The sequence below is a fragment of the Kryptolebias marmoratus genome, linkage group LG19 (assembly GCF_001649575.2).
Source record: "Kryptolebias marmoratus isolate JLee-2015 linkage group LG19, ASM164957v2, whole genome shotgun sequence".
NCBI lineage: Eukaryota > Metazoa > Chordata > Actinopteri > Cyprinodontiformes > Rivulidae > Kryptolebias > Kryptolebias marmoratus.
In genome coordinates, this window is record NC_051448.1 from 10,740,272 (window position 1) to 10,752,782 (window position 12,511).

A 12,511-nucleotide genomic window follows, 5' to 3' on the forward strand; every position below is an offset into this window, starting at 1 on the left:
GGGGGGGGATAGGAGGGGGTTGGAACGTGAGCAGTCAGCAAGCCAGGGTCATGACATCGGAGCATCAAACAAACAAATTACTGACACTTACAAATACGTTGGAGTGAATTCTTAAACACACACAAAGAGGCAGAGAGTTGGAGTGTGACAGAGCACAAACACACTCTTTCACTTTCAGTGTTTTGTGTGAAATCAAGTCCTACTGAGGGTGAATTTGAGACAGAAGTGAATGGGTGTTTATCCATGCAAGCGTGTGTGCTTGCATGCATCTGAGCGCGTGCAAGTCGGAGCAATACATCGTGAGATTAAAGCCAGTGAACGTTGCCATCGCTCATGAGAGAGACCTTTGGTGTCACTGCAGCAGAGTGACAGAATACATTTGTCACTTTGGACAAAGATTACTTTATTATGCCGACAGCATGGGTGAAGATGTATTAGCTGCGCCGTGGCTCAGTCACAAGATCAGCCACATGCGCACAGAAATACTGTACGTTGCTGGTAAATAATTAAATTATATCCACATTAACTCCCCTCCTAACACTCAGGGATTAAATTTTGGCAAGTTCCCCTCCTTCAGCTTCCAGCAGTCTTGGTTCATTAAGTTGCTGGTGGGGCACAGAGACCCCCTGATAGCAGCTAAGGACGGGTGTGTTCAGAGTAAAAGGAGGGAATCGGTTCAAAGGAGCACATCACTGCAGCTCCTTAATCAGAGCTGGCAGGGGTCAGCCAGCACAGACATGAGAAGGAGTGAGGAGAATGTGTGTGTGTGTGTTGGACCTGACACTATGTGTTTGAGCATCTATGTGTGTAAAAGTGTGTGTGTGTGGCTAAGAGGCAGAGCAGAGAAAGAGACGGTGGAAGCGTGTTTCTCACACTCACACTCAAGAGCCTGTGAAAGGTCAGTGCTTAGTGCTAACAGCACGAGATAGAAAGTGGCATGCACACACACACACACACCTGCACACATGTTCTGTTGATGCACAGACACACACTGAGGTCTAGAATAGGAAAACACTTAAGTGTCCTTTGTCTAAACTATATCAGTCGCCCGCAGGAAGGATCCAGGCGCTCACTGAGTCTCAAACATCTGCACACGCATCACATTATTTTGGAGTTTTGTCTTTAGGCTTGCTGGGATGTTTCGCTGAAAGGCATTCGGATTAAAAGCTACACGGTCTCCCGAGCCAACACTTTCTGTAACGTAGCAGTGGACTGCAGAGCAGAAAGCACACAGATGACCTCAGAGTGCTCAGCAGCATCCAGAACAACCAGAGAGGAGAGCAGAAAGACACAGAAGCCTGCACGGGCCTCCCTCTCTGTCTCTTTCTCCTACTCTCTTTCTCTCTCTCTCTCTCTCGCTCTCCCTGTCGTAAGCCCCTCCACAGTCATCAGGGCTTTCCAACGTTTCCTGTTGTCGCAGAAGTGAATTGTGGGAGATAATCTCTGGGTGTCTATTGGCTGATTGCACACAAAAAAAAAACGGCCCTGGAAAGCGGGCTTTTGTTGCTGCTGTGACTCAAAATCCAGCCGCTGGCTTTTCTTTCTCCGCCGGCCCCGACGAGGCACACATACATCAGCGAAAAAAAAAGAAAAGAGAAGGAATGACATATAGAACCAGAAAAACCCTCCTGACCTCAGCTGCTCAGGAGCACATGACTGGCCCAGATGATACGGCTTGTTGCTAAAAGTCACAGATTAATAGGAAAAAAAACACCTAATAACTTAATTAAAACAAGAAAGTCAAATTACCATTTCTGAAGTTAAAAAGAAAATATTCAAGCAAACTTTACAGAAAAGGCAACAACTTTTCAAATTGACCAAATAAATCTCATTGATCTCTTGGCCCTTGCTCAAAACGCTATCTACAACAATAATGAAATGTTTACAGCTAGCAGGGTAATATAGGCCTACAGTTTCAGCACCAACAATAGCATTAAGACAAATCTGTCAAAACATTTAAAAAAATAACAAAGAAAACATCACAATCATCTTAAAGCAAGCTTAGTAAAGGGGAACAACAGCTCCAGCATCTCCCGGTTGTAAGGCCAGCCCACTTCATATGTTCATCGGTTCTTGATGTTTCAGACCTGATTAGTCAAGACCTGATTAACCTTAAAGACTTTTGTTTGAAGGCAGACCCTCGCTAAGAGGCTGTGCTCGCTGAATCTAATTAGACAGTCCCATTCCCATACACTGATTTAAAGCCAGAGCTCATTGTTATTTACTGAGAATGAAAACAAACAACTGTGACCCATAATCCCCTAAATATCTTGACCTTATTTAGGTTTCTGATGAGGCTATTCATGACGAGGTCACTTGCATGGGAACGATTAATCGGTGCAAATCTCTAATTTAATCTTACATCTTTTCAAAAAACTTTTTGAATCAGTGATGTCAAGTCAAGTTGAGAATTAAAATAAAAGAGATCAACATGTGCCTCGTTTTTTTTATCATATCCAGTCGTGTTTTCCGTGTGTGTGATGGGAACTCGGAGTCACGGTTGTTGGTGAGTGCAGCTGGTAGAAAAGGGAACCTTTATCTTCTGATTTGAATAAGATGGCCTGGATCTGTCGCAGTATTTACCCTTTGTATGATCCAAAAGAGGCGCAAACACCCACACACACAGAGAATACACACACAAAGACAGATAAAACCAACAATACCAACAAATTAAATTATGCATACCACATAGCAATTGTGTTGATGTACTTGTTTATCTGTGCAGCTTACATATTGTGCTTTGTAGTCCAAATTTTTATTTATTAAACTCCCTGTGGAGCCAACGCTCATTCTTGCCATGTTCCCTAAACCAACTCCTTCCCCTTTCGCCCCTCCCTCTGTCAAGCCATCAAACCCTCCTCCCTCCACCTGCTCACCGAGCCACTCCTCCATCTCCAGCCTCCATCCTCCTCTCTGCCCTCTCTTCCCCTCCATTACTCATCCTTCTCTTTATCTTCTGAATACTCACAGGCTCGCCAGTTCCCATTCAACTTCCTCATCTTGCATGTTTTGCATAAAACCATAATTTAGCCAGCAAAAAGGACCTCATTTTAAGACAGACAAGTGCACATTGTTTGCCACAACTGAACATCTCAATTTTTAAACCAAACTTCCCTTTTTCTTTTTTTTACATCAGGTACGTTGACAAAATATTAGGAAGAAACTGAGCAAAAGACAGAACAACAGCAGAGGTGAAAGTGTGTGTCTATGCATTTTACAGAACAGTCATTATTTTAAAATGACAAAGTTATAGCAAATGAGTTTGAAAACAAAACACGAAAGTGGTTAAAAGAAATAAAACAAAAAAGAAAAAACGGGCAAGGTCAAAACTCACCTTAACATCAGCGAAAAACATCTTCAGCATGTTAGAGCTTGGGTAGCGGGTGTAGAAAAACATGAGCTTGGCCTTCTTCAGATGATTTGGGGACAGACCTTCTTGGATCTGAAAACACTTTCTGTTAAGGCCATTAACAGTTCTTTGGATGTAAATACATCTGCTATCAAGCAAACATATATCACAAACATGTGTGTGCGTGCATAGGTTAGATAGACATTTGGATGAAGGGTAACCAAATTTTTATTTTTTTTTGCACGCATGAACGTGGGGTTTCTGAAGAGGGGAGCTGAAGACAGAGCACCAAAGCAAACCCATTTGCTTGCAATTAGCATCGTCCGTATCAGGTGTGAGAGTGTCACGGTAAATAAAACGCTCGCCAGCAGTACAGTCGAGGCTTTTACATAAGGAGGCTCATTTCACAGTCAAAGTAAGCAAACGCCTTTGCCTACACCCTGCGCTAACCTCCACCTAAAAAAAAAGGAGGAAGAAAAAAGCAGGCATTTGCATATCACAGACAAAGACAGCAGTTAACGCCAGTGACGGGCAAGAAGGCCTAATGGCTTGGCGACAACACATGCCAAGCCTGAATATGACTGTCTGATGCTGGCTACATCAGTGGCAAAACAAGTTGCAGGAGATCCCACACTGGTCTGGGCGGCGTGGAAAACCTTCTCACACTCACAAATACATGTTTAGGGGCCTTGTCTTCCTAATGGATCTCCTGGACTGAACAACCGAAAGGGATGGAGATGGGCTGCTGGGGGCACCTTGAGGGATAGCATGGTTCCAGCCTTCAATTACATCCCCCTCCTCCTCCCTCTGCTCCACCCCTAAACTCCCACCCCCCCAAGCCTCTCAGCCGCTGCCAAACCCTTGGAGGAGCAAAAGAAGGAGGAGTAGGAGGAGGAGAAGAAGAGAGGCGTTGAGGCTTTGGACTCGGCCAGTGATGAGAAGACTGAAACACATCTGCGCCACTGAACGGCCCAAGCCATTTCCATGGTGAATTAACGGGCATATAATACATCTGATAATTTCAATCTGGGGGATAAGACATTGAAAAGGGAGCAGGGGAGGGGGGGTAAAGACCTCAGGCTGGTTCAACATCTAGAAAGAGCGAAAATTACACAGAATGAGCTGTACTCAGTTTTCATGAAGACTGTTTACGACTTGGTGGATAAAATACATCGCTTGACATTGATTCTAATGTACAGGGTTGGCCGTGATTGTTAAAATCAGTCAAGTGTCCAGATGTAGCTGTAACCACAGAGCGGGAAGAAAGCATCAGCTGCTAGATTGGATTGCCCTTGGCCTTCGGGTTACGCAGCAGAGCCAGCAAATCCTGAACCATGCTGGGTTGGCTCCTTAAAGACCCCGTCTACTTTTTTGTGTGATTCAGAAAGGGAGAGGGAGAAGGAAAGTACACCCAGTGAGGGTCTTGCAGGGGGGAAAGCCCTGGCAGACTGGTGCTACTCTGACAGTCCCGGCCAAAAGAGCAGCACTTCACTTTCCACACCACACCATCTGCTCCAAGCAGAGGGGACACAATGGATCCTCAGTCACAGCAGAGAGAAAGAGATAGCTTTTTTCTTTAAGAACAGGTGAGATTTGTCTGTTGTGAAAGCTCCGTGCTTATATTCAGATTAATTTGTTTTTGCTTTTTCAATTAGGATTAGCAACACTTTCCTCTTATCGGACGTTACAATTCTGCTACACAATATCACCTCCCTTCAGCTACCAATTAAAAAGCCTTATACTTCCTGATTAGACATTTTCATTCCCAATTCACTCACAGCTTGCAAATGTAATTGTGATTGGACTTAGGGGTGGCGTGCGAGGCTATTATTTTGTCATGATGGCGCGCTCGCACCAGCTGGCTCACTGTTTGTCTGCCACATCTGACAAGATATCATCATTCCCACAACACTTCCCCGAAGCCCGAAGTCATGAGAGAAAAATAGCTGCTCTACTTCCTAATTCATAGGTGTAAGGACAAGAAAATTTGGAGCCGGACTCTGAACAAATGGGAAAATTGATAGCAGCCATCTGCTGTAAAACTCAGACGAGAGCTGGTGAACTTGAACACACCTCGCAAAGTGTCTGACAAGCTGCCTCAAAAAAAAAAAAAGAAGAAAAGACTTACAGAAGCATAGTTGGAACAAATGCAAATACATTTAAAAAATGTCACATTTACTATAAGAAAACATCACTAAACTGTTTCTTTAAAAGGCCAACTTTTCTTTAAAACACACTGAATTAAAAATTTAAGATAAAAAAAACAAAACCTCACCTTGTTCACTTAATTGTTTCTTTTTGGTTTAGTACATCTGTTAACGTCCTGAATTTATAAATGCTACAATGAAAGCCACAGCATCTGGCATATGTGGTTATTGTTTGATTGTTTTTTTTTTTTCTTCCTTACTTTCTCTCAGACTCTGCATGTTTCTCTCCCCATTTTCTCTTTTCATCCCTCCATCGGGAGCCCGTAGAGAAGCAAAGGATTATGGATCTCTGGAAAGCGTTCACCCTTGGGTCAGAAGACAAGACAAGGCGAGGTAATGAAAGATAAACAGCTCGCTGCAAACACCTGTTAACGTCCGCTTCAAAGAAAAGACGGAGAGGAGCGGGGGGTTGGCAGGGAGGGAAAACAAAAAAAGAAGTATTTGGCTGCCAAGCAACAGCCAAAGGGCCCCCCGGGCTGTTGACAGATCTTTATGAAATGAAAAAGGAGAGAAAAGAAACGACAATGATTGTGGGCTTTTTACAACAGCGATGGATGATAAGAGGAACACAAGAGAAAACACAAGCAATCATAAATATACATCTTTCCCCGAGTCCTCAGGCAAACCTTTTGTGACACGCACGCACACACACACACACACACACACACACACACACACACACACACACACACAAAAGGCCCACAAAAAAAGACTAGACACTCAGGTGCACACAAAAGCAACAACAAGGTGTTCACTTAACTAATATACACACAACAAGAAAAAGGCTGTAGGATTAATTCCTTAAGTGTGTAATGAATGTTAATGAGATGAAGACAAAGCAACGGATGGGACTCAAATCAAACTTTCATAAGGGTTAGAGGGTGTTGAATGGTCAGATACTAAGGAGGTATATGGGAAACAGAGAAGCGACTCAACATAACTGTTTAAGCTATTAGTCTTAGGTCCACAGGGGATTCAATATGAGCCTCCCATAGGGGATAGCCTCTTTATCCACAGGGCATTATTGGGGCAAACTGGGGTTAAACTGTAAGACAGGCTATATAACACCACTGTGAGCTGAGGTTCAAGATACCTTCCTTCTTTATCATTTCAGCCTGAGTTTCTTAAAGTAAAAAAAATAAATTTGTGTCAGTAAACGTCTTTGTGAGTAAGTGATATATGACAAGAAAGCTTTTAAAGCACTTAGGTTTGAAGATGGAAGAAAGGGCTGTATGGTGCTGTGAGAAGGAAGAGGTACGGGTATAAAAATAAATGCAACAATGGTGAAGGGAACAGTAGTGGGAGGAAAAGTGATTCATCAACAATTTCTCAGTTTCTTAGGCTAGTTTCAAACAGATTCAAAAAGATTTGATTTTTAACTCTTTGTGGTTCAGATGCACGGTTTCAGACAAGTCTCAGAGGGGTAATACCACCTGCGAGCAGGTTTCCACATGAATAAACTGGTTTAAACTGGTCAACACAAATTTTAAACATCAAAATTACTTTCTCTTTACCTTTTAAGACTTCTGAAAATACAAACCTCATCTTATTTTTTTTTCTTTTCATTTTTAAAGGATACATTGCTTCCTGAGTAAGGTGAGATGTCAGACATGTCCTGAAGATCACCGCACTCTGACTTGATCAGGGACAAGGAGAGACTCTCGGCTGTGCTGCCCGGGTGTGCTGGTGAACAAGAGCGATGGTGGTGTCCCAGGTGGTGGCCTGATGCCATCTTGGTCCTCAGACTGGTGGTCTCCCGGGGCAGGTCCATGGAGTCTGGCGAGGTACGGTCCTTCCCTGGGTAACCACCCGTGGGAGCACCGAGGGGAGTCTGGAAAGGGTAGCCCATGAGCGGCAGTGGAAAGGGATGCCGAAAAGATGGAGGACTGAAGCCCATGGAAGCAGAGAGCGAAGAGGGGTGAAGGGCAGGATGGTGATTACTACCATGGGCACCCACAGCTGAAGACTGGTGGTGGTGCTCGCTGGGTGTCTTCCTCACTACTAAGGGCAGTGCCTCAGTTTGGTCATTGGTGGGGCCTGGAATCCCTGGCATGCTAGCAAAGGAGTCCAGTGGGTTGGGAATGATGACATCGCCAAAGCACTGCAGCCTCTGGTTGGCGGTGTGAAAGTTTGGGTTGTCTCCATTTATAGCAGGAGGAAATCTTTCAGGGGGTAGGGAAAGAGGAGGAAAGGCCTGCTGAGGAGTAGGACGCGGAGGCTTAGCGAATACTTTAACCACCGTGTCCACTACCTGGGTCATAGCTGAATTGAGTTCCTGCTTCAGTGTTTCTGCGAGCTGTTTACCTTCAGCGTGCATGGAGGAGCCCGGACCTCCTTTGCTTCGGCCAAGCCCATCTCTTCTTGGTTTCTCTCTGTCGGCCAGCATGGCCTGCTCCTGAAGCAAAGCCCGTGCTCTGTCAAGGAAATGGCCTGGATCCAGATCAGACATCTCATTGTCAGAGCGCAAGTCATCTCCGCCCCGGTCATCTCCGCCCGTGTCAGACCTCACCGGGCTGTCCTCTGACATGTTTCCTATGTCATTATGGAGGTCGTTGTGTTCTGAGTCATCGGTGGAGTCGTAGATCTGAAAGAACTTCTCCTGCAGCTGTCGTAGCTGCTTTTGCATGTCCTCCAGCTGCAGCTTGAGTTGTCGCCGCTCCTCCTGCTTCTGCTCCTTCCTCTGGCACACCAGCTGAGTGAAGCTTTGCTGCTGCTGTTGAGGCAGCCGCTGTTTGCGCTTGTTCTCTCGACTGCTGCCGCCGCACGCCTCTCCTCCCCGTGGGCTGCTGGGGCCCTGGTGTTGAGACTGAGGTGGAGGGCAGTCCAGCTCCATCTCCCGCTCTCCATCCATCTCGTGGTCGCGCTCATGACGGGAAGCAGCGGGCACCACCACACTCGGGGAGTGACTCATACCGCGTATAATGTTCTCCACCCGGGCTCGCTTGGCACGGAGGTGTTCGTCATTGAGGCGTTCAATGTCAAAGGTGGCCAGGCCAGGAGGGCGGCCAAATGGAGACAGGCACTCTTGAGGGGTGCTGTCCTGGGAGGAGTTGCTGCAGGCGTCCTCCTGTGGAGCATCTGAGCTAGCGTTAGAGAGCCCCGATCCAGGGAAGCCTGTTTCCACTCTGTCACCCCTGTCTCCTCTTTCTCCCCTCTCAGGCCCTCCTCCATTTTTAGCAATGTTATTCTTGAGAAGCTGAGAGATAATGGTGGTGCCAGGGAAGGGCATCATGGCATCCTCATATGAGTTGGCCCTCTTCAGTAGCTTTCGGAGTACATTTGACTTGGACTCACTGTCGCTCGCTGACACAACGCCAGGCCCACCATGTGGCTGCACTACAGAGCACTCCATGGAGTCGTTGTCTGATCCGTGGTGAGAATGGGAGCTCAGAGAGTTCATGGCACTGAAAATGGCTGCTTTGGCGCGAGCGATATTATCAGTGGTTGCTGCTGTGGCTGCTGCTGCGGAGGCTGTGCTGCCGACGGTCCTCTTAACACCAATGTCCACACGTCTTCGCTTGGTCTGTCTGTTCAGGAGGGAGTCGCTGTCATGGTCCGGCATCACGGGCTGCTGCTATTGGGCCATATCCCACAAACCCAGTCCTCTAGGGTCAAAGCTTCTGTGTATCTGAAGGGAAAGAAAATAAAGTAGCACAGCTCACTAAAAATAAAATTTTCAGGCTCTAACTTTTATTTTCCTTGTCCTCTTTTATATCAACATTAGGATCTAATCAGCAAAAAAGCCAAAATAATCAAAACTCGCAAAAACATTCAAAATATCAGCTAATGTTTTTGAGATATTTGCCTCAAGAAAGCAGACATTGTTTTGCCTGATGTTTCTAGAAAAAAAGAAACATCCATGATTACATTTAGGCAGTAAAGCTGTAAGAACCAGTGACATGAGGGTAAAGATAACAGTCGAGATTGGGTCAGATTTAGGCCTTGGCTCAACATTCCAGGGCAAAGTCCTACATTTTATCCTGTCCCCTGTTACATGCTGCGCGACACTGAACCAGTTCCCACGGAACACAAAGCTGCATAAAATTATGATAATTACTTAAGTACTTGTCCTCATTTCCATGGTTGTGCAGTGTGAGCGTACATAGGAGCTAGGAGCTAACAAAATCAAATCAAAAGAATAAAATGAGGTTCAGATTATTTAAAAAAAAAAAAGGCAAACAGGGGAAGGGAACGCACATCTTACACACCATGGCATGCTCAAATCCTATTAACCAAGAGAGCATGGTCAGTTTTAATAAAATATTTCAAGCCGTCATCGCACACTGTGCAATTTTAAAATTCTGTGTTTACTTCGATCAATATGGCCATCATATCTTACTCGACGGGGAGAGTGACACAAAAAAGAAACACAAAATAGACCTATTGATTTTGGTGCCAGCGTGAGCTCACTTCTGTGTTTTTTGTTTGTCTTTTCATCTGGCAGGGGCAGTTAATTCTGCTCAAATGAATAGGTCGCGAGGGTCAACTCTGGCAAAGAGCAACTTAAAGCGCTCTTACAAAAACCCTAATGCTCCTCTGAAAGCAAACCGTTTTGTCAGTACAGGTCTGCATCAATAGTGCTATGTAAGCAGCGGTGGCGGTGTCTTAGTCAGAGCCACATCAAATGGTCTCAAATGTAGGGAAACGAGCAAAAGCAATTTGAATGTTTAAGATCCTGCAGGAGCAAATGAACCGATTTGGAGATTTGACTGAAAGTTGGCAAACATTCAGTTTCTCTACACACTCATGAGAAAAAAAGTGAATCCTTTAAGAGGCCGTGGCTCAGTCAGAGCAGCAGAATAATCCAGGGGACAGAATTTAGCTTGGTTTTAAAAACGGAAAATTAACCCTGTTACACTGTTTCAGGATACGTCTGGGATCAATCTACAAATAGGCAACAAGCGTTTTGAATATTAAACATAGAATATTAGATTTCTGTCTGTTTTAATAAACCGTATCACCGAAAGTTATTTTTATATTTAGAGGGAAGTTGGACCAATTGTCCGGACAAATGGCACTTTTGAGAGATTTAACAATATAGTCTTTTACAGGCTGTTTGCTCTAATTCAGATCAGTTATTTTATTTTGATATTATTATTTTAAGAAGAAAAACATCTCTTCTGTCACTGAATCTCACACACAAACAGACACACACACACTCACTGTTGGCTATGTTACACTCTAACACAACTTATGCACATTTTCTTTAAAGACACTTTTATAAAAATCACACTTATATGAATACAAGTCCAGATGTGCTGCAAAAATATTGTTTCGTCTCCTCTAACCCTTTGGTAAGTTGTGTCTTTAGAGCCAGCAGCTCAAACAAGGAGCAACAAATCTACAAGGATTAAAAAACTTTGACATAATCACTTCAGGATCTTAACAAAGCACTTGAAATAGTCTCCTGCACCTGTCTTTTTGCGCACCTGCTCCCCACTGCCCCATGCACTCTCTTCTTCTTTATTTCTATCTCACTGATAAATACAAATAAAGCTTCAAAACTTTTAGGAAGCTACGAAAATCAAAGAGACACCTCCTCTTTTCAGCCTATTTTAAAGCGCCTTTTCTCATTGGAAACACATTTTAAATCCCTAACCGTAGCTTCAAACTTCTCCAAAAGCAATCTAAGGCAGGAGCAGAGGTAAACATAAGTTAAAGGTAAGATCTTTTAATATCGGTTGCAGTGGAGATGAGTTCTGAGGATGTTTTTGCGCAGACAAGTTGGACCTGCCCAGAGAAGACAGAAACCGAATGTGGCTATAAAACAGAAGGGATGACCTGCTTACAAAGAGTTTCTGCCTAAAAAAAATGCACAGAAATAAGATTCGACCCCCAGCAAAAAGAGAATAACAGCTTTGAGGTCTGTGAAAATTCACGGCTTTTAAGGAAAGTTCTGTTTATCTCATTTTAACTTAGAACGGGTTCTCCTCAAAAAATAAATAAATAAAGAGAGAGAAACAGAAAAAAGGAAAAACTTACTTCGCTGAGTTGCAAATCAACTTGATCCCTGCTTTGATGGGGAAGGCTGGGCTAACGTTCGCAAATCATCCCCATCAAAAAAAAAAAAAAAAAAAGGGCTGCTCGCGCAACTCTCAGCACATTTAACCAAGTTCAGGGAAACCAAACGCAGCGGGGAGCATCGCTTCTACAGATCCGCTCCCAGCCGCTGCTGATCACCGGCAGAAATTAGCCCCGTTAATGATGTTTGATTTGTTTATTAATTTTCCGCCCACCTCGCACCGGCGAGGCAGAACGAGAACAAGAGAGAGGGAGGTATCCGAGGACAAGGTTACTTACCCTTTAGATGAAACACGGGGAGAGGTGGGGGGGACAACCTGAACTCCAATATGAAGAAGGGAGGAAAAAGAGAATGCGCGCAGGATATCCGCGGACTGCGATGCGGAGAGATGGAACAGTTTACCGGGGATGAGAGAGCTGGAATAAAATGAACAACTACAACAAACAAAACAAAACAAAAAAAAGGGGCAAAGCCGGAGAAATCTGGATGAAAAGAGCTCCTGCGCGTCGGTCTCTCCTTCTGTCCCCCTGAAAGAGTGAGAGACCTAGAGAGAGAACGGCAAAGAAAGGGAGAGAGAGAGACAGAGAGAGGGAGGGAGAAAGAGAGAGGGAGAGAGAGAGAGAGAGGCTGCGCGTGTTGTGCGTCTCTGAGGCGCACTGGATGCAGGAGGACTGGATGCTGGAGCACTCCTCCGCCACTAAGATTCACTTTAAGACGCGGCTGAAGGAAACAGGAAGACGTGCGCGTCACGGGCGGCGTGATGTAACCGGCGCAACCTACCAATAAGAAGCGTCCGTCCGGGCCAGGGAACAACGCACTGAACTTGACCAGAGAACGGGACTTGGCAAAGTGAGGGAGAGGGGAGGAAAAAAAAGAAAAAGAAAAAAAAGAAAGAAAAGGAAATACCCCCCTTTTTTTGCTAATCTGTTTCTT

The 12,511-nt window shown here is 44.8% G+C and overlaps 1 protein-coding gene across 2 annotated transcripts in view; it reads right to left on the minus strand.

Moving 5' to 3' along the window:
• LOC108240131 (prospero homeobox protein 1) overlaps positions 1–11,991 on the minus strand; it is a 30,941-nt gene extending 18,950 nt beyond the window's left edge. Inside the window, exons 1-3 of one of the 2 annotated variants that reach the window (XM_017423340.3) lie at positions 11,857–11,991; positions 7,136–9,184; positions 3,335–3,442 (exon numbers count right to left, since the gene is read on the minus strand). In XM_017423340.3, the coding sequence (XP_017278829.1) occupies positions 3,335–3,442; positions 7,136–9,118 (2,091 nt within the window). In that variant the 5' untranslated portion in view covers positions 9,119–9,184; positions 11,857–11,991. Of the gene's footprint in view, positions 1–3,334; positions 3,443–7,135; positions 9,185–11,538; positions 11,623–11,856 lie in introns of those variants that run through there. The other variant, XM_017423341.3, reaches the window with a different exon arrangement.
• Positions 11,992–12,511: the final 520 nt, after the last annotated feature.